At 42.3% G+C, this 27,815-nt stretch overlaps 1 protein-coding gene across 2 annotated transcripts in view; it reads right to left on the bottom strand.

The window, feature by feature from the left end:
- Window positions 1–27,815, bottom strand: part of NGEF (neuronal guanine nucleotide exchange factor) — a 192,213-nt gene that overhangs the window by 98,501 nt on the left and 65,897 nt on the right. The window contains exon 3 of one of the 2 annotated variants that reach the window (XM_089665948.1): window positions 20,766–20,835. In XM_089665948.1, the coding sequence (XP_089522074.1) occupies window positions 20,766–20,835 (70 nt within the window). Of the gene's footprint in view, window positions 1–8,639; window positions 9,062–20,765; window positions 20,836–27,815 lie in introns of those variants that run through there. The other variant, XM_089665954.1, reaches the window with a different exon arrangement.

Here is a 27,815-nt window from a genome sequence, read left to right as displayed (position 1 = left end):
GGGGACGCTGCAGGGGACACATCGTGGGAGCGAAGGACAAGGTAAGTGCTGCAGGGACTCCTTATGCAATGCTGCATGGTAAGCCCGAGTGTATCTCGGGGTTACCGCTTTTGGTACTGAAACTTTACCCCGAGCTACACTCGGGAATACCGCTAGGGAGGTTAAAGAGCATCTACGACCAATAAAATAAATAAATAAAAGACAGCAGATACAAATACTGCAGCTGCTGACTTTTAAAAAACATATACTTACCAGCCCAGGGATCCAATACTGTCTTCACTCGTGCTGGTTCTTTGTCGGTTTTCAGGTTACATAGTTAGTCTGGTTGAAAAAAGACACAAGTCCATCTAGTTCAACCAATAAAAATGTATACAATCCTATACCCACAGTTGATCCAGAAGAAGGCAAAAAACCCCAGCAAAACATGATCCAATTTGCTCCACCAGGGGAAATTATTCCTTCCTAATCCCGGGAGAGGCAATCAGATATTCCCTGGATCAACTTTACCTATAAATGTTAGTATCCAGTTATATCATGTGCATTTAGGAAATAATCCAGGCCTTTTTTAAAATGATCTACTGAGCTGCCATCCCCGACGCTGCCATCCTGACTGTGGAAAGCCAGCTGTGATTTCCTGCTGTTTCACAGCCAGCTTCCCGCTGTGCATGCCTGGGTCATGTTGCACTTTCAGAATGGCCGGAAGTCTCCTGTCCCAGGAGGTTGTGTGATGAGGAGGATGCTAAACTTCCACTATTCTCGCCTAGGCAAGAAAAACAAAAGTGGGAGCAGGTACCTGTCAGAAAAAGGGACTCCAAATAGAAAAAAAGTTGCAATAGTGTAGAAGAGGAAGGGGGAAGAGGATAAGCAGAACTTTTACTTAATTGAAGTTCCATTTTAACCAGTATTGCAAAATTCACTTAAAGCAGTAAGATATATAATTTACTGTGTTTGTCTAATTCAACTAGCACTGGTTTAATGGAATAAATGAAAAATTAATTATCTGTCAACACAGACTGCCAAAGGTTCAGTTCAGGTTATGCAAGACTGACATTTTCAAAAAAATACAAGCTCTACTTATCAAAGTGTCTGAAGGAAGGCTTGGTTGCCCCTGGCAACAAATTCTCCTTATTTTCTCTGTGCAGATTAGGAGTATGAAGGACGTCTGGCTGCTATGGGCTGCAAGAACTGTTCTACGTTTACACTCACACATCCATGGTGTTGACAAATATGTCACCTGACAGATGCAGGGATGTCTTTGCTCACAAGGTTAAAACCTGTTCTACATCATGGAGCCAGGCATCATAAACAAGTGTTTCTCCATGCCTATGACACTTGTTGTTTTTGCAGTTATTTAAAGGAACCTTTTTTTTTTGTAATTGAGTGGAGAAGGGTTAGAACCAGGGTGGATAAAAATCAATGTTTTTTTTAAAAAAATAAAAAAAATCGGATTTTTTTGATTTAAATCGGATTTTTTTTATTTAAATCGGATTTTTTTGAATAAAATGCTTTTTGAGGAAAATATATTACCATCCAAAGGTTATTCCATCATGAAATAAAGATTCGTTTTTTAATTATGTAGAATAAGGCTGTATATGTTTAATTGTTTTGGTAAATAAATTCCATGAATCCATTCACAATGTCATGCTCTTCCAGAGGTTTTGTAAGATTATTGGGCAGTTTGTCTGCCTACAAGATATTATCACAGATCCTTGGTTTACTATTGCAGTTCTCAAAACTGAATTTGACTCAGCGGAGATCACATGCCTCTTCTTCACAGCAAAAATGTTATAACATGAACAGAGTTAAGAAAGACCTTAATCCTAACTTCTACAAACCTATGAATACAGAATCAACCCCTTCAGTGCTAAGTTTCAAGAAGTTCAGTGAATAGAATAGAAACAATATTTTTCTGATTGTTTGGAGTGGAATAGATCTGCACAAGAAGAAAGTGAAACTAAGTGTGAGGAGGAAGGGCCTGACAGTCTAAGTTTCTTAAAAAATATATATTTTGTTTAGCCAAATTAGTTAACAAACATGGATGTTTCTTTAAGCAAATAACATATGCTGGAATGTTATTGTTTCAGTTGAATAAATCTATTTAAATTGTTATTATTAAGGTAATGATTATTTTTCTCCTTCCTAAGCACAACAGAAAAGTTGTCCAAATATGAATGATTAACCTATTAAACTGGGGATCTAAAAAAACTAATATGAAAAGTTGTTATTCTAAAAATCTTCATCTACTTGCATATTAAAGTTATACCAGCAAGAATTAGTCTATATAGAAAACTATGATTTAAATAAAGCCTTACTGACTAGTGATTTAAATCGTGATTTAAATCAGTTTTATTTAAATCAAATCCACCCTGGTTAGAATGTCTGTCAGGTGTTTACTGCTATCTGTGGCTCCATTAGAGAGACTTACCCTCACTTCCTGTCCTGCTGACTAGATTTCAGCAGGCAGAAAGTGAGGGGATGCCTCTGACAGCAACACAACATTTTTTTTTTTTTAATAGAAGAAGACTGGAGCATCTGTCAGATTTGTATTTCTTTCTGTGCCCCTGGTGCAGATTTTCCTCTCACTTCCTGTCTGGTGAAACCATTGTCAGCAAAAACAGGAGGTGGGTGTAAATCTCTCAGACAGAGCTCCTGATGGCAGTAAAGACCTGACAGGAACTCTAGTCCTTCCACACTCAATCCAAAACTACACAAAACAAGTACTTGGCATCACATACAATACACTTCAAAGACCCCTTACTGAGGGAAATATGGGGGTTGCTTTTGCTGATTTCTCATTCTTTATGAAAATTACTTTGCTTTCGTGCCAATCCTTTAACTTCTGTACTTTGAGTTACCAGAAAAAATATGAAGATAAGGACCTCTGACTTTACTCAGATGTTTCTGATACGCATCATTGTTCTGGGCCAGTGACTCAAAAGTGCTAGAGGATCAGTTAAGGAGCGTGACAACCAGCATTTTTGGAAAGAGGACAGCAATGACCCATATGTTGTTTAAAGCTTTACCCGAAAGAGACACTTGCACAACCATTTACTTCAACAAAAGTCTTCCTATAAGACTATACAGTATAGGCAATTAACGTATGTATGCATGTTATTATCTGTGAAATCGCCCATTATGTACACATCCCTAAGACTTCTGCTGGGCACCTCCATCTTGGTGTTCATGTCACCCAAGTGACCCTCTATAGCAGGGGTGCTCAACTTGTGGCCATCAGAGCTTTCTGATGTAGTCCTCGACCTCAAACCAGGGAAGCACATGCCCTGGGTCGGAAGCTGTTAATCACGCTCTGGGCTTGCTGACCAACATCGGAGTGCACTGAGCCGGCGCCGGCAGTGGAGGAAGAAGGAGGCCCCAATGATTCCTCTGTAGCGCCGGCCCCATCCCAGATGGAGTGATACCAAGTGCACTTCACACGTAGGACCTTTCTAGCATTCTGGAGAGTGATGCCAGCAGAAGCTGGAAGAGGAAAAAAAAGGTCAGTGTATTAAACAACTAATACACTGCACTTTGCAATACACATATTAGCACCTGTAAAAGGGTTAACAACTATTTGGCTGCTTTCACACTGATCCACGGGTGCAGCTCAGTGCACCTGCAGCTTTCCTGCAGGTTAGCTGCACTGAGTCATAGACTTCTATTATATCTTGCGAGTTTGGAGAAATTTCTGAAAGTGCACCAAAACTTCTGAATGCATAATAGAAGTCTATGGCAATGCGCAACTAGCAGTAAAGCCGCAGGTGCACTGCGCAACACCCATGTTGTGGTTAAAGCTGCTTTATAGGGGGCTCAGGACAATAAGAGCTCAGATACATTTGTGGTTTGGGGAACGTAAAACCCCATCATTGAGATGTGTTTTTGCCACACTCTCCAACCACTGGTGAAGCATCAAAGGTCGCAATGACGACCTTGCCCCATGCTTCATGGGGCTCGTGTGGCCTCCCTGTCACATTCTGTTTTACACTTGGACAGGAGGGGTGGGGTGCAGCATACACAGGAACTAATCCTCTCCATTTTCCTCCTGAAACCACTGAAAGCCAGCTTCTCCTCCTCTCCCTCTGCCGGCATTCAGTGATTGCAGGAGTAAAATGTTCATTATACTATTCAAAGTAAAAAATTTTAAATTCTGAACCTCTTCAGCCCTGCTCTATAGTATCCCTCTTTACTTCTCCCCAGCAAAGCCAGTTAAGCTTCTCTTTCAGTAGCCAAATAGCTGTGACAGTACCACCCACAGAGATTGATGTCCCTTCTTCCCTGGCAGGCACTCTGAGTAGCCGTACTTGGGAAGGGGCAATTGGAGCAGAGCAACAGCACTGGGCACAGGCTCTGTGTGCCCCACCGGCTGCCTGGAAAGGAGAATGGGGTAGCTATGATTGACTGTAGGCACAGGCTGAGGAGGAACAGCCAACCCCCCCGATGAAGAACTGTGAGAGTTGCAGGGACTGGTGGGAGATGTAGGTCCCAGGAACTAGCCCTGAAGGACATAGATACTATGTGGGACTACAGGTCCTAGAAGGAAGGTTTGCTGCAAGAGGAGAGGAGAGCAGATGCTGGGGCTAGAGATACAGAACCTCACACAGAGAATGAGGAAGAAGGTGCTGGTGTGCTGAAGCTGGTGCCAGTGCTACCTGTGTCACTAGATAGGGACTGAACTGTTGTACCTGTCAAAGACCACCACATTGGAGGAACAGCCAAGTGTGTGAGGGGGCCATGTCCTAGAGCTTCTGTAGCTTTGTCTGGAATCACTACTAAAGTGTTCAGAGTTGTTGCCATTGTCCTTAGAGGCAGCCTGATCATATGTTCAGTGTTTCGGATGCTCACGAATGGTAGGAGACTCTAGAACAGACTTCAGAATAGTAAGAGACCATTGGCTACCATCTTTGCTACATTCCCAAAGAGCTAACATTTACCTAAAGAGCCAACATCAACACAGTTGGGGACCCCAAGGATTTTTTTTGAGGATTACTCTCCTTTCTGTTGAAATTACAAAAAGTTTGTTTAAAAGCACCCCAGTCTTGGGCCACAGCACCAGCCATTTACAGGTATACCACTGGCCAGTGAGAGGAGATAATGAGGGACAGTGTAAATATCCTATATTTAGGGCTTCCCCATACATTAGGGTCTAGGAGGTGCAGACTTTTCCCCCTTGAGCCCGATTTTTGTGTACCCTGTGACATTTTATTAACATCCAGTTTTTGCATTATTATTGCATTTGCCATTGGCCATTGTTCACTGCTATTGTCACTGATAGTCGCTCTGCTAAGCATAACACCCAAATAATCATCCTTTCAGCCATGGGGTGTCAGAGAGTGTAATGCTGCTTAGAGGGCTGTTGGTACTGGGAACAGGGGATCTGAACAACATTGTCTCCTTCAGGGGTAGCGCTGCAGGTAGAAGAGCTGGGCCAGCAAATACAGTAATTAAGCATTCCCAGAAGAGAGAGGGCTATGACATAGCAAGAAGGAGGGGCTATGCTGGGGAACTGACTCTTCCTGAAGAGTCAAAATTGCTAGCAATTCAAAGGCATATTGCAAGTGAAAAAAAAAGTAAGCATTTAAAATGTCTGATTTCGATGCAGGAGAGATTATGGTGACTTGATTATGGCATTGCACCAAGTTACACCTCTGTTGGAAGGAGGTGGTGGATACACTCAAGAGAGTTCTTCAGACTAATGTGTCACTAGACCCCCAAATGCTGCCTTCTGGGTATTCTCAGTGAGGTGATACCCGAGGAATTCACAAGGAGTTGGTGTAGATAATACTTATTTGCTAGAACGCTATATAAACCAACATAGGTGTTGTCCTGGTAAATTTGAGAAACTGTGGGAGCCATGGCTCAATATGCCAGGCCTAAGTCCGAGGGAACTTACAATATGAGATTGTCAAAATGCCCAGGGTGACAGTAGAGATGATTTATTTGGTGCATCTTTCAACTGTTATAGAAATGTCTTTTATTTTTGGTATGGCTTTACTGCTCCGGAATGCCACAATTTGTTCAATTAAGCTTTACATGATTTAAAACAAAAAACATTTTCTGCACATTATGTTTTTTTGAATTTTTGATGACAGTACCTCTTTAAGAAGCAATGGGCAATTGCACAGTGAACCATTTCTGGATGTTATAGTAGAGCTACGAGGTTTGGAAATGAAAAGGATCAGTATCATGAATAATTTGCGAATCAACACTTCCTGTGACAGAGCCTAATCATCACAGTTGGACAGCAAATACTGTGGGCCTGATTTACTAAGGTGCGACGTAAGCTAAAGTGAGAAGACCCCCATATTCACTTGAAACAACCATATTCCCATACAGAATTGAATACAGGTATACTTTAGTCCAAATCCCTTTGCTTCACTTCATGCTTAGTAAATCCAATGTTCAGTGCCATGGGAACTCTCACCTTGATGGTAAATTCTCATACATAACCCTATTGTTAAAGTGGGCTTTCACTCACAGTTTCCACACAGCTTCCTTCTAACCACCCCTCCCTGTTACACATTTGAAAAGATTTTTTCTAGGAGAGGGCAAGTACTTTTTTCAGCAGGTATTTGCTCTCACTTCCCTTTTGCTCACCTAAACATGGATGATGTTGCATTTGGCTCACCTGCAACCTCCGGAAATAATGTCACACATCCCAGGAGGTTACAGGACCAGTCAAACCCAGCCAGCTGATCTTGCACATGTATAATGGAGAGCCAGCTGTGAATCATCAGGAAGTGACTGTCGACTCCCAAATTCAATATGGTGGCGCAGGAACCTAATGAATGGTGAAGAAAGCATTGGCCCAAATAGACTGGTAAGCATGTCTTTCTTGGGTGTTTAGCTCATGTGCATTTATTCCTGACATTTTTTTGCGCCCAAGAGGCACAAGTGTTGCATCCACCCACACTACCTGCAGCCTGTCAAAGTCTATGATGGGCTGAAATATGCTGCAGCTGGGTTCTTTGCTAAGTGATACTTGCTGTTATGGATGTATGATTTAGAGACACATGCTCAGAATGCAGGTATTCTGTTTATTCACACAAGGCCTTAAATGCAAACACCACTCTATATAGCATCCAGCCGCAGTGACTTCTAGGCTTAGGCTTTGACAGGCTGCAGCAGTAGGGCTGGAAGCTGCACCTATGCCTCACAAACACTAAATACCCAGTGTGCATGTGGCCTTCAATTCAGCAGCTATGGTATTTGTATCTGAGTATCTGCTGACTTCTATTTTTGTAAAAGAAGAGTTCCTCTTTAACCTCTTGCCCACTCATAATGCATATGTGCAAAAGCAGGAAAGGTGGACTTTAACACCAAGTGCCCACATATAGATCTCCATGGTGGCTTGAGGTTATGTTCTGATAGCGCACTCACTGCACGTTCCAGCACACTGACTGGCTGTTGATTAAGACTTTTAATCAGTAGCCAATGGAACAGGCTCCTGATCTTGTAACCGCTGTGGGAGCCAATCACAGCAATCACATGATACAGAAGCTACCAAAGTCCACTTATAGGGCCGCCAGGAGGCAGCATTAAGTAGAGCAAACAAACAATGAATGTAAATTGTGCACCAGGCGCAGCCAACTTAGTGAATAGGTAAACACCTGTGCAATGATGCTCCTGCACTGCACGTGGCTAAATATGACCCTGTGTGGCTATATTTATTGGAGTTCAGCCTACAAAGTCTAACTGAAAAGATGGAATATTAAATGCCGCTTGATGTTGTGGTTTCCCTATTGTACTGCAGAATATGACAAATCGCCTGAAATTACAGATTACAGTATTCACAGCCAGCTGGGACAAATCTATATTTGTGCGCACTAATTAGCCTGTGCAGCCTCTCAATCATATTCGCATCAAATGTGTTTTTTTTTTTTTTTTTTTTTTTTAATACATTTGGATAATCTGTCTCAGGGTGATAGGTAGTACTATGATATTTACTAAACAAGTAGCCCTGCCAAGCAAGGTTAGAGTCAAACCCCTACACAAACATACCATACTGTACACATGTCATCACACATGTATAATCTGTGTCTCCAAAACAATCAGAACTGTGTTGTTATCATCCACAGACCTCGTGTGAATTAGGACAGCTTAGTAAATACGGCCTAATACGCATATCCTACCATTAATAACTATGTGTCATAGTGCCTGTAGGTGTTCGCATGCATGCAGTTCACAATGTGCGTTAGATAGGTGAATTTATGTTCATTGGTACCCGCAAAGTCCTATACGTATACAGGCAAGGTGGTTATTTCAATAAAATGACACACACTTGCGCACACACTTACACCCACAACTACCCACATTCCTTTGCAGAGAGAACATCAATATGTCAAAAAGCGATCGTACACCATTACAAAGTGACACACACCTGCTGACAACACATATGCTGCCAATCATAGGTGCATGGCCACCTGCATACCACCTTTACATTACAGGCAGTGACATGCAGCAACAGGGATAATAAACACCTTCATAGGAGAATAAAATAATGGATGAGCAAGACAGACGGACATGCAGAGACACACACACCTACACCTCCGATCACACACGCCGGTGACTGTCAGCAGTTTGCACGCTTTCTATATTTAGCTGTCAGCGCTGTGCGCTCTCCTCCCAGCCCCTGGCTCTCTCACCCTTCGATGGGGTCTTCTTCACATGGACTTGGAGGGTCACAGGCAAGTGCTTCCCCCTCGTCGGACACTGCCTGAGGCTCCATGCTGCACTCTCTCAGACAGTCAGAAGTGCGCTGAGAGTGCAGGGACACTGCTGTCAGCCAGAGACTGCACTCCGGGTGGTTACCAGGGAAACGAGAAGGAAAAGACTCTATGGATGGGGAGGAGGTCTCTCTCACTGTCTCTCTCGCTGTCTCTTGCATTAAGTGTAGAATATGGGAGAAGAGAACTGAGAAAGAAGGGAAAGAGGAAAGGGTAGACAGAGGAGGAGGACAGCAAATATAAATCAAGGGAACAAATATTATGGGGTAAGGGGGAGAAATGAAAATGGGAAAGAGAATTGGATTTAAACAGAGAAGAGAGAGAATGGGAGAGGAGGAGAGAAGAGAGGGAGCGAGGAGGAGGAGGAGGAGGAGGAGGAGGGAGCAAATAGAATAGGTGTTTAGAGCGCAGACAGAAATAGAATGGGAGACAATACAACAAGACAGGATAAGGAAGGAGTTGAACTTAGTTTTCAGATTTGAGGATGGGATATGTGACCTCTTAACCTATTTATTTCAAGCACAGGGACTTGACGGCATGCTGGAATTTGTGAGAGGGAGACAGGTGGATAGAGATGGGGGGGGGGGGGGGGAACTAATTAGAAATTGCTTTATGTGTCAGCGAGAGAGAGGAGAGTGAGAAATTGGCTGAAGGAGAGCCAGCTGCACAGGCGCCTATACACTTGCACTAGAATGATTCAGGAGCAGGGTGTATGGTGTGCATAGTGCAGTGGTAGCCATTCAACTGTGATTCTTCTCATGTCTACAAAGTAATGAAATGTACAATCCTCTAGGAGTTATTGACACTGTTCAGCACAATTGCTGTTTAGCCTGTTGTATTGCGATGCTAAAGAAATAAACAAAAAAATAAACGTTAAACTTACCTGACTGTGCAATGGTTTTACACAGAGCAGCCTCGACCTTCTCTTCTTGGATCCCCTGTTGGATCTCCTGGCTCCACCCCCCTCTGAGTGCCCCCATAGGAAGCTGCTTGCTATGGGACACCTGTGCGCACTCACTCACCAGCGGTTATCAGCCCTGCTAACCGCTTCCTCCTCACTGGCTGTGATTAACAGCCGAGGGAGCCAATAGCTCCTGCTGCTGTCTCTGAGCCAATAAGGAGGGAGAGCCGCTACTGTCATGTGCACCACTGGATCGAGATCGGGCTCAGGTAAGTATAAGGGGGATATCAGCCTTGAGAACCACTTTAACCACCTCCCGCCCGCCGTATAAGGAAATGATGGATGGACGGGAGCAGGGGCGGACTGACAACTCATGGGGCCCCCAGGCAATAGGGGATCATGGGGCCCCTGTGTCCTTGCCCAAACTCAAAAAAAAACTATGAAAAAGGTACTAGGGGTATCTCATGGGGCCCCCTACTGACCCCGGGCCCTCGGGCAGTGCCTGAGTTTCCAAATGGTTAGTCCACCCCTGGACGGGAGCTCTCTTGTTCTGGGAGGACGTCATATGACATCCTCCCACTCTTGCTGTGCATGCGCACCCCCAGGGGCACACGACATGGTTATCGGTGGTGCGCTGTGTCCCTAGGACACAGCGGATCACCGATCACGGTAAAGAGCTGATGACGTAGGCTCTACCATGTCATCAGCTGTGTTCACTCACAGCTGATAACATGTAAACAGGAAATGCTGGTTATCAGCAGTCTTCTCCTCACGCTGACAGCACGTCAGAGGGGACATCTACACTGAAAATCAATGTAGTGATCGTCAGTGCAGCCCCATCAGTGCTGCCTTTCAGTGCCCATCATTGCTTCAGATCAGTGCCCACCATTGCCACAAATCAGTGCCCATCATTCCCGCAGATCAGTGCCCATAAGTGCTGCCTTTCAGTGCCCATCAGTGATGCCTGTCAATGCCCATCATTGCCACCTATCAGTGCCCCCTCATCAGTGCAGCCTATCAGTACCCATCAGTGCCATCTATCAGTGCCACCTATCAGTGCCAGTCAGTTCCACCTATCAGTGCCCATCACTGCCGCATATCAGTGCCATCTATCACTGCCAATCAGTGCCAGTCAGCGCTGCCTATCAGTGCCATTTATCTGTGCCCATCAGTGCCACACAGTGCTGCCTTTCAGTGCCCATCAGGGATGCCTTTCAATACTCATCAGTGCCGCCTAGCAGTACCTCCTCATCAGTGCAGTCTATCAGTACCCATCAGTGCCACCTATCAGTGCCAGTCTGTGCCGCCTATCAGTGCCAGTCAGTTCCGCCTATTAGTGCCTCTATCAGTGCCCATCAGTACTGCCTTTTAGTGCCCATCAATGATGCCTGTCGGTACCCATCAGTGCCATCTATCATTGCTGTCTATCAGTGCCCATCAGTGCCGCCTATCAGTGCAGTATCAGCACATATCAGTGAAGGAGAAAATTTAAATTTGTTTTTTAAAAATGTTGTCTTTTTTTAGTTTGTTTAGCAAAAAATAAAAACCCAAGTGGTGATTAAATGCCTCAAAAAGAAATCTCTGTCTAAAAAAAATGGTGAAAATTTGGTTTGGGTACAGTGTTGCATGACCGCGCAGTTGTCATTCAAAGTGCTACAGCGCTGAAAGCTGAAAATTGGCCTGGGAAGGAAGGAGGTGAAAATGTCCAGTAAGCAAGTAGTTATATAAGGTAATCAGTTGTTTTCCACTCTATTGGAATTTAGTTACACTCTGTCGGAATTTATTATTTGCACACAAATTTGTAAGCAATGGGGGGGAACATTACTTAAACGGGAGTAGAAAAAACCTGGCGCAGCTTGCAAAGGACCATAGTAAACTCTGGTTCAGCCACCTCTTCAGTATGCGGTTTCGTTTTGGTCACCAATTCTCAGGAAGCATGAGTCCAAACTGGGGAGAGTCCAGAGTGACAAAGCTAATATGAGGAACAACTACAGATGTTAAATGTGTTCTCTCTGGAGAAAAGGCACTTAGGAGGGAATATACAAACCCAGGACCCTGCATTCACTATATCTGGACTCCCACAGTACACAGGACAAGGAAATGCAATTATTTTAGTAAATATAAACTGCTAAATACCTTTTCTCATCAGCAGTTAGAACAGTCTTGTGACTTCTATCAGTATCCAGCAGGACACTGGTTAAAGCTTGTAGGAGGAGTTTTAATTCTCCCCTCATTGTTCTATGAGGCTGCAGGACTCCTGACCCTCTGTCTAGACAGTGCTGATTGGCCATATTCTGATCACATGCACTCTCTAGCAATACACACCAAACTGAGCATGTGCTGCTTGCTCCCAAGGCTCTGTTCTATCAGACACTCATGCACACTCAGGTTGAACTGGGTGGACTGGTGACTTTATCCAACCGTACCAACTAAACAATGCAAACAGTGCAAACAATCTGCTTCTAACTTGATCAGTTAAAAGTGGATCTAAACACAGGACACCAACAGTCCAATGCCCAGGAGGTCCCTCGTCAACACCAGCGTCCTCTCCCCAACTTCTTCCTTGTTTTTGGCCATCTTGATTAGCCTGCACAGGATGCAAATGTAAACTTAGTCTGCCTATTCGTAAACCTTTATTTGTTTGCTTTGAGTATTGCTTTAAACTTTGAAAATTAAAGCTAAAAGCTGATTGGTTGCCATGTACAGTTCTTTTCGATTCTGGCTGCTCCAGCCTAAGCAAATTCTCATTGTAATTGTGTGTTTTAGAAGATGTGGTAATAGTGGTTATGATACAGTTCCAAAGCGTTCAGAGTGTTCAGGATGAGCAAAAAAATATGGAAACCACAGCACCGAGGGCATTTGAGGAGCATTCACTTAAGTGCCATGAATGCATGTGCAATGTATCTGAAATGCTTATATATGTTTTAGGCATGTTAGTGCACATCAAAAGCATCATTAAAATTCAACGCCTAAACCCAGGACCCTGCATTTACTATATCTGGTCTCCCACAGTACTCAGAACATGGAAGTGCAATTATTTTAGTAAATATAAACTGCTAAATACATTTTGTCATCAACAGTTAGAGCAGTCTTGTGACTTCTATCAGTGTCCAGCAGAGCATAGGTCAAAGCTTATAGGAGGCGTTCTCTCTAGGAGGATGCAGACCCCTGGCCCTCTGTCTGGAGAGTGCTAATTGGCCCTGTACTGATCATATGCACTCTCTCAAGAAAAAAAATCTCTCTAGCAACACACACTATGTGCAGTGTCTCCACACAATATGTCTTATAAGAGGAGGGCACTGGAAAAAGGGGAGGATCAGAGAAGTCAGGATCAAACAGAAATTTTTACACAATGCAGAGGATTAACCCTGTAGGTTCCACTGTGAGTATAACAATCATGCTTTACTGCATATACAGACTGAATTTACTCTTATGGGTTTAGTGACACTTTAAGGTGGGCTTGGCCCAGTGGGCTAATCTAAACCCCCCCCCCCCCAAAAAAAAACAAACAATGGATTCCTCATCCATACAAGCAAGGTGGATGGACGAATCCTCCCCATTGTTTATTGTATTCTGATAGCAGGGACTCCTCCACTGTCAGAATACACTGATCACGCTGCAGCTGATTGGCTGTATGTGCTCGCTGATTGAATGAAAATTTTCCAACATTCCCAATTTGAGAGAAGCCGATCATTAGAGGAGTGACCATAGATCGAAACTGGCCAGTCCTTGCTGAACCAGCTGATTTTCAATCCAGCCTAATTTTCTGCAATGTTGATATAACAGACCATAACTGTCAATATGATCAAATGTTTTTGGGATAGTATTTGCATGTAAAGTTGGCCAAATACCAGTAGAATTTAGCTCAAATAATTTCATTTTAGGAATGTATGTTTGACTTTCTAATGGTATGTAGAGTCTCTACGAGAATTGTTATATCTTTTGTGCCAACACACCTCAATGCATATGCACTTCAGTATACCACAACATGTGCACCATCTATACGTTGTTAGAAAAGGGTCAGGTATGCTCGGTATGCTTTGCTTCATTGTCCCATACCGGGCCTCTTGGCTCACCAGCAGAAGTTGGCTTCCTATTTGTTTTTATCGGCCTCTAGAACAATTGCTCAGGCCTGGAAGAGCCCGTTTGTCCCTCTTCAGGGAGTGCGGGACCGTATGACCGCTATGATGCTCAATGAACAGATGTCGAGTATCTGCAACGACTCCCAATGTAAATTCTTGAAAATATAGGAGCCGTGGTTGCAATATACCTTTCCCACGCTCCCCCCGGCTAGCCTGGGGATGTGATGTTGTTTGGCTTTGGCGTTCTTGGATCCCTGCTCTTGGTTTGGCTATCCTTTTTTCTTTTGTAATTCTTCCTTTCCCCCCTTTTTTTCTCTGTTTGCTTTGGTGTGGCAGTGGATAGCTGCCTTTAGTCTGAGTTGTTATCAGTGTTATATTTATGTTTTGTTATTTAAGTGCCATTGATGGCCCCTACGTGGGCATATCTTTTGCCCTGTTGGTGTTAGAGCACTGATTTCTCTAATTTCTAGTTCCTCTATATGCAATTGATAGCCCCTGCGTGGGCGTGATTTGTTCCTCCTGTGTTAATTGTTATAAATTAATAAAAACCATTGAAATACAAAAAAAAAAAGGGTCAGGTGAATTTTTCAATGTTTTAAGATACTGTATGTTGACAGACCATTGAAAATAAATGGTCTACCATAACGCACTATGCCTTACCATACGATAACGTGTTGTGTTAGCACACATGTTTTAACCACTTGCCCTCCAAAGGATTTACCCCCCTTCCTGACCAGGCCATTTTTTGTTATACAGCGCTGCAATACTTTAAATGGCCCGCATTCAAATGAAATTTATGTCTATTTTCCCCACAAATGGAGCTTTCTTTTGGTGGTATTTTATCGCATCTGCAGATTTTATTTTTTGCGCTATAAACAAAAGAAGACTGACGATTTTGAAAAAAAAAAGGCAATATTTTTGACTTTTGCTATAAAATATATCCATTAAAAATGTTGTTTAAAAAATCAAATTTCCTCATAAAGGCCAAAATGTATTCTGCTACATGTCTTTGCTAAAAACAAAAATCCCAATATGTGTAAATTAATTGGTTTACGTGAAAGTTATAGTGTCTACAAATGGAGGTATATATACTGGAATTTTTATTTTAATTATACTAGTAATGGCAGCGATCAGCGACTTATAGCAGGACTGCAGCGGGCATTCTGAAACTGAGGGTGGAAGTGACTAACTGTCACTGCCATCCCCAATGATATTAATACAGTGATCAGTGCTAATAAAAAGCACTGACACTGTACTAATGACACTGGGCAGGAAGTGGTCAACACCTGGGGCGATCAAACGGTTAACTGCGTCCTGTGTGTGTTTTACTGTGTGCTGTGTTTTACTAGGGAGGCATGCTATGCAGAGCAATACAAAGTAGCATGCTGGTGCTGACAGAGGAGAATTTTGTATTGTTTACATACAGACCTCACCCCCCTCAGTGTTCCTCAGCAAACTCCAGGTGCCAGCGGGGAATCTCAGCTTGGGACCTGGTGATCAACAGGGTCCCAGGGTGGTCGGGAAGCAGTTAACGTGGTTGTAAACACTTAATTATAAACAGTGAAGTGACTGGCCTCAGGTGATATGCAGAGATGAAGCAATTCCTACTGCATAAATTGTACCTGTTGCAGTCTTCTCGTTTCTATATCCATTCAAAGCCCAGAATTTATAAAGCTTGTCTGAGATGTCAGTAAAGGGGGCAAGCTGAAATGACACACTGCAGAGCTCAGTGAGGAGAGCTTGGAGAGCTGATTGAAAGGAATGGACACACACCCCTCCACACAGCACACAGGAACAGAGCTGAGGCTGTCAAGCATGGACTGTGTACTGGAGCTCCCTCCCTGTTACTTATTTTCTCTTGGTGTCTGGAAACTTTATTGCAATGCATAGTCTGACTGGGCCCCTGGAAAATATAGGCATGAAGAAGTCACATAGGAAAAGAAACTTTTATACTTGCAAAAAAGAATCCTTTGTGAGACATAAAGAATAACAATATCCTTATGTTTAACCACCTCCCGCCCGCCATATAGTAATATGATGGGCGCAAGGTGGTTCTCTCCTTCCGGGAGGACGTCATATGACGTCCTCCCATTCTCACTGCGCATGCGCGGCTAAGGGAATGCACAGCAATCGACGGTGCGCTGTGTCCCTCGGACACAGCGTATCACCGATCAAAGAAAGAGCTGAAGATGTCAGCTCGGTCATGTGATCAGCTGTGTCCAATCACAGCTGATCACATGTAAACAGGGAAATGCCGGTTATCGGCATTTCTCTCCTCTCGAGCTGTCATGCTGACAGCTCGAGAGGAGAGCCGGTAATCAGCTTTCCGCAGAAGGGACATGTACACTGATCATCAGGGCACTGATGATCAGTGTGCCCTGATGATCAGTGTGGCCCCAGCAGTGCCACCTGTCAGTGTCCATCAGTGCCTTATGTCAGTGCCTTGTGCCAGTGCCCGTCAGTGCCACATCAATGCCACATATCAATGCACACCAGTGCACATCAATGCCACATATCAGTACCCATCTGAGCTGCCTTTCAGTGTTACCCATCAGTGCCAGTCAGTGCCACCTATCAATGCCAATCAGTGCCACCTATCAGTGCTGCCAATCAGTGCCACCGATCAGTGCCGCCTATCAGTGCCAGTCAGTGCTGCCTATCAGTGCACATCAGTGCCGCCTATCAGTGCCTGTCAGTGCCGCCTAACAGTGCCAGTCAGTACCGCCGAACAGTGCAAGTCAGTGCCGCCTAACAGTGCCGCCTATTAGTGCCAGTCAGTGCCGCCTATCAGTGCTGCCTATCTGTGCCGTATATCAGTGCCATGTATCAGTGCTGCCTTTCAGTGCCCATCAGTGATGCCTGTCAATGCCCATCAGTGCCACCTACCAGTGCCTCCTCATCAGTGCCCATCAGTGCCACCTATCAGTGTCCATCAGTGCAGCCTATCAGTGCCCATCAGTGCAGTCTCATTAGCGCACATCAGTGAAGGAGAAAAATCACTTATTTACAAAATTTTATAACAAAAACTAAGAAAAAACATTTTTTTTTTCACAATTTTCAGTGGTTTTTGGTTTGTTTAAGAAAAAATAAAAAACCCAGAGGTGATTAAATACCACAAAAAGAAAGCTCTATCTGTCACAAAAAAATGATAAAAAGTTCATATGGGTACAGTGTTATTTGACTGCGCAATTGTCATTCAAAGTGTGACAGCGCTGAAAGCTGGAAATTGGCCTGGGCAGGAAGGGGGTATAAGTGCCTGTAGGCTAGTGGTTAAAGGAAGATTGCTGTAAGAAGTTTCTATATTGCTGATTGCATTATGCAGATAGATTTAATGACAGGTATTAGTAAAGGGTGTGTGTGAGAGTCATGTGATGTCATAAGCACGTGAAGCTGTTTAATTGGCATCATTAAGTTGTGAATAGAAATTGATTTATTATTATTATTATTATTTCATATATGATCCCAGAATGCTGTTTTACACACCTAACATAGTGTATCTTTTTACTAATATGTGTATATCATTGGCTCTGACAGATGAAGGGACATGTCAATGTCTTCTCATTGCCATGGTAACAGAGGCAGGTTCCCCTATATTATCGTAGGCTGACACATTACAGGAAAATATAGGACAGTGAACTTAAATTGTGAAATTAAGGTAAGCAAAAAAAGAGAGAGTAAAAAAGCAGTTCATGTACATCCTATGCCTCATAAAACAACCAGTTCTGTATATGCCTGTAGAAAAAACAACAAATGTGCAACTGCCATATGTGTTGACTACTATTTTATTTCAATTGTTGTTTGTTCTATAATACTTTGAATCTTTGGATATCTCAGGGAAAAAACAGGAAGAGAACAAATATCTCTACAAAGTGAAGGGAGGTCCTCTTTTAGACAGTTGGTATCAGGACAGGTGTCCCTGTTAGTACACATGCTGTACCAGTGATAATGTTCCCCAAGGCAATTAGAAAGAGTGAATCTCAAATGCTCTTTTTCGAAACGACCACCCTGAAATCGGCCTATAAAGTTCTCTTTCGTTGGTATTGGATCCCAGCCTGAATTATCCAAGCTAATTTTAATTATTCAAATAGATGTTTTTGAGGTTGCAGTGAATGAGGTGATGTGCTGCATACCTGGTGGTTCTTCCTTAAACTACATGTCTTCTGCTCCAGAATTTGGGGACTTCTTCAAACCTTGTTCCATATGGTAGTTCCCAAGGATGCTATGTTTGCTCTACTCCACTGCCCAATCCCAGGTCTTTATGCTCACTAACAGCAACTGGCTGTTACATGGCGTAACCCTTTTTAGCGGCCAAGCAGACAGTAGCTAAAGCCTGGAAGAAGCCCTTAGTTTCCTTACAGGAAGCCAGGGACCATATGACTTTGATGACAATCAACGAAAAAAAAAATGTCTAGCATCCTTAATGACTTCCAACCCAAGTTTCTGTGCACATGGTAACTATGGCTTACCTATGCTTTGCCTTCTGTAAGCCTGGCAAGCCTATCATACCTTTAACTTCCAGCCTGGATGGGGTCTCGGGTCCATGGAGACTTCCCTCTAACCCCCTTCCCTTACGTTTTACCCTTCCTTGTCTACCTATCATCTTTCTCTTGCTCTTATTCTACCCTAAAATATTCACCATCTCTACTGGAAAGATGAGCTTACATCTTGAGTTAACAGCTTATTTGCTGCTTATGATCTTGTTAAACAGTCACGTCATATCACTTACCATCTGAAAGCTTTCATTGTTCCATTATTTTTTCCTGTTTCATTGATGATATGTTGTCAACTAATGTCATTGCCCCTGCACAGGCTTACTTGTTGCTATGTTTATTCTTCTCGAAAAACTCAATAAAATCATTGAACAAAAAAGGATGTATCTCCCCAGTTAGGGCATAGAAAGCACTAAAAACCTGACAAAGATTCTAACTTTTACACACTCCATCCTAAACTAGAAATAAAAGGGTTTTTCTCTTTAGATACCTTTACATTTCTTCTAAATGGCAGATTATGGGGGGTTTAGTGTGTCCTTTAGCCTGTGTCTCATTTTTTAATTTTTTAACTCAAGACTTTGTGAAGCCTTATAATAAATTGGCCAAATGATGGACTGGCCATTGGAACAGATGCAGTTATAAGTACTCATTGAACAGAAAGACGTCTATGGCAGTAGCTTACAACCAATCCATTTCAGAATGGCTGAGATTAATAGCTTGGATGTCACTTATTTCTGAGCTCGAATGACCCAAAGGCTGTAAATTGCCAACACAGCCCTTCTGGACTGTATGTAAAAAAGATCCTTTCTGAAGAACTCCTAAAAATATTTGTAGGAAATCAGCCTTAAACTGGAGTATCCTTGAGCTTTGTTTACATTATCTGGTTCTGTTAGGTTTTCTCCTAAGCCCATTGTATGCTTCTGCATGCCACTGGGTAGTGTTCTCCAGTATGTAGAGTGAGAAGATACAATGTTTTGGGCTATGAATATTTATTCTGCCTGGCCAATCACTGAGGGTTTTATGCCAGTGGTGTGGTCTAGGGAAGAGGATAAATATTTGGAGAGAACTTCTAGAAGGGTGTTTACCTGAGAAGGATATGAGTTCAGAGGTAATTACTTCCCAGGATGCTGCCTGGGTAGAGTGTATCTGTCGAGAGGTTTAGTCCTTGCCTCCTATACCCTTTACATTGGGGAAGAAGCTTAAGGTGAAAAAGAGTTCTGTTCAGATGGATGCCTGTCTGGGTTTAAAGTCCACAGTTAGGCAATGGGAGAGGTCTGAAGAATCTTAACCTGGTCTGAGACCAAAGGTACTTAAAGGTAGCTGCCTGTATGTACCTACAGTGTTCTACATTAGCCTGAGCATAATGGTACCAGAAGATACTACTAAGTAGAGGTATGTTGTTTTGGGGTATTCTGAACCCCTAACCCTCTCATCCTAGACAACTGAGCCAATACATTTTGCATAAGAAGATACAAGGCATTGAAGTTTGTCTGTATGTCCTTGTTGGTGGGTGCTTATGTGCAGCTACAGGGCAGGTCACGAGTAGGAAAAGACTGAGGGTCCATTCAAATTCAGCAGCTCTTTCAGGGGTCACTGATACATGTTGTGAAAAAGTTAACATTTCACTATGTGATCCAGCCTGACAGTAAGTTAATTATGATCTCTGGTTACCTATTTTCAAATGAAATACAGTAATTTCATTACATTTATTTGAAGAGAGGTATTTCCCCTCCCTTTTTGCCCATGAACAGAGACAACAGAACAAAGACAAGAAGGCTAAGGGCCAATGTGCAAATATTCATAACAACCAATCAGCACTTGGCTTTATTTTTATTTTCTTCCAGGTAGCTATATCTATTTATATTTTTATCTGGGACCAGTTAACACTGTAAAATGCAGGACTTTGTTTCTCAGAGAGTAGCTACAGGAACTCAACCACGCCCCCACTCTACCACCACCTAACAGAGGGAGGGTCTTAATGGGGCATTGTTAAATACCTGGAATGCATTACACGTAGAGTGCAGGGTTCAGGAGGGGGCTACATAAAGAGTGCAAAGATCAGGTCTGCGCTATGTATAGAGTGCAGTGTTCAGTAGTGCATTGCATTCAGATTGGAGTGCATATCTTATAGGTCAGTTTACAACCCCCCCCCACTCTTCCATTTCAGTACATGGATTGGGATTACATGGAGGATTAGTGTAATTAGGCCTTAGGGTAAGGCATTGTTGTCTGCAATGAACACTATGTACCATAAACTGCCAACACAATGTCTAAAAGCTAATGCAGTGGCGGATACGTTGATGCTGACATAATACCACCACCTACCCTCCTAATGCTTACCTAATTGTATATTATGAAATTCAACGTTTAGGTCTAATTTAAATTTCAAGGATTTGATTTGCTGTTCTGTTGCAAATATCTACATTTAGTGTAATATTGCACTATTATTCTGTTAAAAATTGTATATGCAATTATTAGTGACAGTTCTTATACCATTATAAATATCCAAATGTAGACACTCATATTTCTTCCTCACTGTCTGATGGTTGAGTTGTATTGTGATGAATCATACCTGTATACAGAGAAGGATTTGGTCTCCGCGTTCAAATGAATACTGTTCAGTTGTCTGTGCCCTTGGTGCCCTGGAGAGAAATAGAGATATCTATTAGTCAGATTTTCTAATGTTTTTTGTGTAATTTCCTGTTGGCTTGTGCCTATTTTTCATTACTGAAGTTCTAATTCAATAATTTATTAACTATCTGAAAACAAGAAGAAAAAAATTGGATTGTTTTGACTAATTAAAAGAAAAAAACAATTACTGCTGGGGTATCACTGTCATATGTAGTGCTTACCCCCAAAGGAGCCTCTATTTTCTTGGGTCTCCTGTTCCCAGTGCCACAACTTTGGAAGCAGCACTCTGACACAGCTGGACTGATGAAGAAATATTATTGTGACAATGTTATAATAACAGTCTGTCAGTCTGTATTAAACCCTTTCTCTGCTGGACAGGAAGTTGGGGCCCAGATTCTGCATTAGAGCCGATAAGTCTCTCCTAACTTGAGTATAGGTGCCTGCACTGTGTCCAAAGGAAACAATACTGTTCCTCTTTTATAGGGTGCAGTAGGGTTTGGCCAGCAGCCACTCATCAATTCCTGGGGTGACAGCTGGTGTTCCTCTGTTTTTGTGGCTCAGTGAAGTCAGTAGCAGCAGCATTCTCCCCAACGATAAGACGGCAGCACTGGTCAACGACAGTGGTGTTCTCCCCAAAGATCAGGTGGTAACAGCAGCCTGTCTGTTTTCCTGATGCAGTTGCACAGTATTCTGCTAACAAACTGCAGCACGGTCTGTCTCCCACAATGTACTCACCACCTCTGCCTCAAGCCCAGCAACAGACCTTCTATTTCCTTTCCACAGATCCCTGGTCATGCAGGGATGTGAAGTTCCATTGCTAATCTGATACACAGGCTCAGTGTGGGGACTACATCCCCTACAAGTCTCAGTTTCTCCACCTCTTGTTACTCCCAAGATGCATAGTAGTCCATATCCCCTTCCTTTGTGTCCTCCTTCAGCCAATTGCAAGCCATCCAGCATACATATTGGCTCACCCAAGATGGCCGCCCCCAGAGTTGAAGATAATCCATAGCTGAGCATTGATCAGGGACATCTCTAAAATGATCACTGCAGATCAGCTTTGCAGGCAATTCATGTAACTCTCCTTGTGCTACAGGTAAGGGATAAAGCTTCCAAACAGGAAAAAGCATTTGTGACTACTGCAAACCTGACTACACATACATATAGTGTAGTAAGGTTTTATTGTTTGTCTATTGCTGGGGAAATTCACCATATTGCCAATATTGTTATTGGGACAGAAAGCAAGGAGAAAATTCAATACAAGGGCAGAGGCGACAATTAAAACTTGACAGACCTTTCCTTCTTTCCTGATTTATCTAACAATAATGTTTGGCTGGAGATGCCCTTTAAAGATAACCTCTAAACAGATATAAAACACAATTTAGTGCTGTTGCTAATGCCTTTAAAATTAATTACATTTAATATTATATGCAGCTAACATAAAAATACCTGCTTTGATATAAAGTTTGTTCATCTTTAACACAGACAGCAGTTCTCAGACTAGACGAAAGATGAGTAGCACTGGCAGCTAATTAGGTTCTGCTGCAATACACATGTGTTCTCACGAGGAATAGAGCAGAATGAGCAAATCTGACAAATTCTCAATGTGTTGCTTCTCCTTCATTGCCCAGTCAGCAGTTGCAGACAGGGAGGTGACAATATTGTATTTCCTAACTGTTGAGGGAGTCTATTCCACATTTTCACAGCTCTCACTGTGAAGAAACCTTTCCGTGTTTGGAGATTAAATCTCTTTTCCTCCAGAAGTAAAGAGTTGTTCTCTGTGATGACCTCAGGGTGAATAATTCCACACCTAGTTCACTATATGAACCACTGATGTATTTATACATGTTGATCATATCCCCCCTTAATCTCCTCTTCTCAAGAGAGAAAATGTTCCGTTCCTCTAATCTTTCCTCATTGCTGAGCTCCTCCATGCTTCGTATCAGTTTGGTTGCCCTTCTCTGTACTTTCTCCAGTTCCCCAATGTTCTTTTTGTGAATTGGTGCCTAAAACTGAACTGCATATTCCAGATGAGGGATAACTAATGATTTGTACAGGGGTAATATGATATCTCTCTCTCCGGAGTCTATGCCTTTTAATACAAGAGAGGATTTTACTCACAATCACAGCTTGGCATTGCATGCCATTATTAAGCTTGTGATCTACCAGAGCTCCCAGATCCTTCTCCACCATTGATTCCCCCAGTTGCACCCCCCCTAGTATGTATGATGCATGTGTATTCTTAGCCCCCAAGTGCATAACCTTACATTTATCAACATTAAACCTCATTTGCCACATAGTTGCCCAATTAAACAGTGCATTGAGGTCAGCTTGTAAATTGGAGACATCCTGTAAGGACGTTATTCCACTGCACAGCTTGGTGTCATCTGCAAAGACTAAAATGGGATTTTTAATCCCAGACCCTATATTGTTTATAAATATATTAAAAAGTAAGGGTCCCAACACTAAACCTTGGGGTACACCACTGACAACCCTAGACCATTCAGAGTATGAACCATTAACCACGACTATCTGAATACAATCTTTTAGCCCGTTTTCTATCCATTTATATATGGATTTTTCCAAGCCTGTAGACTTTACCTTACACACAGGGGCGGACTGACAACTCATGGGGCCCCCGGGCAATAGGGGATCATGGGGCCCCTGTGTCCTTGCCCAAACTCAAAAAAGCCTATGAAAAAGGTACCAGGGGCATCTCATTGGACCCCCTACTGACCACGAGCCCACGGGCAGTGCCCGAGTTTCCGAATGGTCAGTCCACCCCTGCTTACACATTAGTCATGTGTGGGGAACTGTGGCAAACACTTTTGCAAAATCCAAGTATACCATGTCCACCACCACCCCTCTGTCCAAGGTTTTGCTCACCTCCTTATAAAAAGAAAGCAGATTTGTTTGACAACTTCTGTCTTTCATGAATCCATGCTGTCTGTTGCTCAAAATATTTTTTTTCCAGCAAGAACTCATCTATGTGGTCTTTTATTAAACTCTCCAGTATCTTCACAACTATAAAAGTTAAACTAACAGGTCTATAATTACTTGGTAAAGATTTTTATCCCTTTTTAAATATAGGCACCACATTGGCCTTACACCAATCCAGTGGTACTAAGCCAGTCATTAAAGAGTCCCTAAAAATTAGAAACAATGGCTTTGAAATGACAGAACTCAATTCTTTAAGGACCCGTGGGTGTATGCCATCCAGTCCAGGTACTTTATTCACATTTATTCTGTCTAAATATTTTTGGATCATATCAGTTGTGAGCCAATGTGGATCATCTGGGGCTGTGTCAATATCATGCCCATTATGGACAAGAGCTCCCCCCTGCTCCTTTGTATGCACAGAGCTGAAGAAGGTATTAAATAAATTTGCCTTCTCTTTGTCCCCAGTCACCCACTCTAGATTATTTTGTAAAGGGCCTACATGCTCGAACCGGACCTTTTTACTATTAATATATTTGAAGAATTTTTCGGGGTTGGTCCTGCTATCTTTTGCAATCTTCTATGTCCGACTTCTGGCTGTGCTGTCTGGCAGAGGTGTATAAATCACAACTTTGGCTGTACAGAGTTTAAATTCCTTTGGCAGATAAAATTTGTTTAGCTGTTTGCCTAAAATTTGTCTTTAAAGGAGAACATTTGCGAAGAAAAAAATCCATGACACATGCCTACTGTAAATGGCACATCCTTCAGAGCTGATTCACACATGTGCGATGCGGATTGAAGCTCAGGTTTCACAGCTAATTGATAAAGTAGTTGTTCACAGGTTCATGGCAGGTTTACATCAGGTTCAGGACAGGAGTAGCTCAGAATCTTATCTTGTTCACACATATGCGGTTTAGAAACGGTTCCCATAGAAGTCAATCGCTTGTAATCTGCAGCTGAACTGGACCGCACTGTTCAGAAATCGGACATGACTCTTTTTAAAACCACAGTGAATCCGCATGGCCAGTGCACTGGACATATGTGAACAGGCACCATAGGAAGCAATGTTTTTTCATGTCATGTGGATTGGATGCGTTTCAAACAGTCAACTACCATCCAATCCGCATATATGTGAATGGGCACTTAAAGCGGAACTAAACCTTCCTATTCTTTACAGCCAAGCAAGCTGCCATCTGATGACTTGGCAGTTCGGCTGAGAGCACAAGCAACTTTGACAGTTATTATTCACGACATGTCATGAATATGACTGTTTTGGGGAACAGTTAAATTGATGGGCATAGACCTCTTTTAACTGGCTGACTTTGTCTTTGGATGATTTCTATTTTTTTGTATAGTAGAAACATCAGTTTCACTTGGTATTTCTTATTTTTGAAAGCAAACTCCAGTTGCCCCTGTACAGAATTCCAGAATCTTTGAATCCCAAATGGTTTAGGCTTTATTCAGTCATGTACATTACTGTAGCATGCATATTTTACAACACGTTACTGAAATGCATGACAACTAAATGCAATGCCTTGACAATGTCGTTCATTTTGAATGACAGCCTAACGCACTTTGCCAGTACACCTAAATGAGTGTGTGTTTCAGCAAACCAGATGTGAACCATTTGTGCATTGAGGATCTGTAATGAATATATGTGTGTATGTGTATATATATATATATATATATATATATATATATATATATAGAGAGAGAGAGAGAGAGAGAGAGAGAGAGAGGGAGAGAGAGAGAGAATGTATATATATAAAGAGAGAGAGAGAGAGAGAGAGACAAGTTCCCCCTCACAGCAGCTCCCTTTGTGATTGGAAGCAGGCAGTGGGCAGATCCATAGCCAATAGATGCAATTGGATATAGAATCCACCTATCATAAGGAGTGAGTAGACCTGATAAGGAACTAGTGTCTCAGCTTGTCCGTCAGGCTTAGCCCACAGTCAGTGTCAATGGCTGCAAGGAGGCTGCCAGATGTGAAGCTGAAAGCATCATGAACAACCAGTGACAGGTGGGGAGGGGGTAGTGGTAGGTGGTAACCACTTGCTACACAGCATACAGAGACAGGCACTCTGCCTCTCTCTGTACACCAACTTACAGTTGGCCATAATTACTTTCAGTTTCTTTATCTATGAACTGGAAGTAATTATTTTTTTAGTTTGGTGTAGTAATAGTTCCACTTTATAAAAGTGGCACTTTGAAGATCTAACTGAATCTGCCATATGTTTCAGTAAAGCTACCAACACTGGTGGCAGGGCATTTGAATCCATTGCAGAACCTTTTAAAGGGCTATTACACCTGAAAAGTGGAATAAATGTTTTATTGAATTCCTCTGTGTTTTTGAGGGGTCACATACAGCAATAGAAACAGTGCCATGTGCCCTAGCCAGTGCTCGCGCTAATAATGTTTTTGTCTATTTCTTTATTTTATGAATTCAACAGCAATCAAAAACTGACAGATGCTTTAGCCCTTCCATGTACTGTCCAAAAAATAAAAATGTAACTCATATAAAGCACAGTGGGAGACCTTGGACATGATTTGGCAAAAACTCATTCAGTCTAAGATAGCTCTGTTAAACAGAAAAAGAGGTTAAGGCACAAGAATATGGAACACTCAGAGTCCAGGTTGCAGCTACAGGCCATAATACAATTTGGTCCACTTCAAATGAGAATACATCAAGATAGTCTGGTTCAATATAGTAAAACTGGCTCAGAGCTGAGCTTTACAGGTCACCTACTGTGTACAGGAGCGTGACTAATAGCATGACTACAATCACATCCTACATTGCAGGTACAGTGTTTTCAAGAGTGTATCATCTTGACCCCTAGCAGAAAACTAACTGGGATTTTACTGCTAGGCAGGCTCATAATTAGTATGTTATCTCCGGGTGACACTTTTAAACATGTTACTGTGAGAGGACAGATAATATTTCATCTTAATCCCTTTTTACTGCCAGAGCCATGGAAAACTTTCTTTTTCTAAACACTTCTGTGTGAGGAACTGCAAAATGTTCCTAGATAAACTGCCGCTCTGCTACACAGATGCACCTAGATGTAAAAAGGCAATCTTTTTAACCCCTTCACTACCTAAGAGCTCTGGTACTCAAACCCACTCATTAGTGTTCAATGGATAACTTCTACTCTGTCTGATTTCCACAAACAATTATTCCATTGGTCATTTAGTTTATCAATATTTGGACATGTTTTGACATCCTGACATAGTCCACTATGGACAACAAGGTTTAATAACTATTGCTGTGTAGGAAGAAAAAGTGGACAAATGCCAATCTCCAGAAGAACTTCCCATAGAATAAATCATAACCTTTTGATATGACTTAGCATGTTAGATTTGGCATTGCTCTGTTTCAAATACTGCTTTATGCATTGACATGCCTCTCAGACACAGCCTGTCTGAACAGTATTTTCACCTGCTGACTTGGCACAATTCACAGGCAGCTTAACTCTTCAATAAGACACAGAAGTTTAATCCAACACAATTTTACTAAAGTCAATTGCAGTACAGGCGTATTTCCAGTCTTGTGAAGTATAAGAACAAAATGGAGGATATTTACAAAAACTGGAGCACTCAGAATCTGGTGCAGCTGTGCATGGTAGCCAATCAACTTCTAACTTCAGCTTGTTAAATTAAGTTTTGACAATAAAACCTGAAAGATAATTGCTTACTATGCAGAGCTGCACCAGATTTTGCATGCTCCAGTTTTAGTAAATCTCCCTGAATGACTTTTCTAAGCCCTGTCTCTGCAAAGTATTAACACTGACCAAAGGAACATGGAAGAGATGGGGAGGCCCTAGCTAAAAAAAAACAGGAATGGAGGGCATAGGGAGAATCCAAATCACATAGTAACCAAATTGTAGTGGCTCAAAACTACCACAAGATTTCAACATACTACAAAACAATAAAAACCTGATGCAGTTAAATACAGCACAGAAAAATTACATAAAAGTGGGTCAGAACAGGCAAAATAGAAGTTTTAAGTAAATAATCATACCACCATATTTACAAAAACAGTGACTGACGAATGCAT

Source organism: Staurois parvus, unplaced genomic scaffold (assembly GCF_062004578.1).
Source record: "Staurois parvus isolate SC_StPar_1 unplaced genomic scaffold, SC_StPar_1.0 ptg000049l, whole genome shotgun sequence".
In the NCBI taxonomy this organism is placed as follows: domain Eukaryota; kingdom Metazoa; phylum Chordata; class Amphibia; order Anura; family Ranidae; genus Staurois; species Staurois parvus.
Note: the sequence above shows the minus strand (reverse complement) of the source record. Positions and strands in the feature narration are given on the sequence as shown.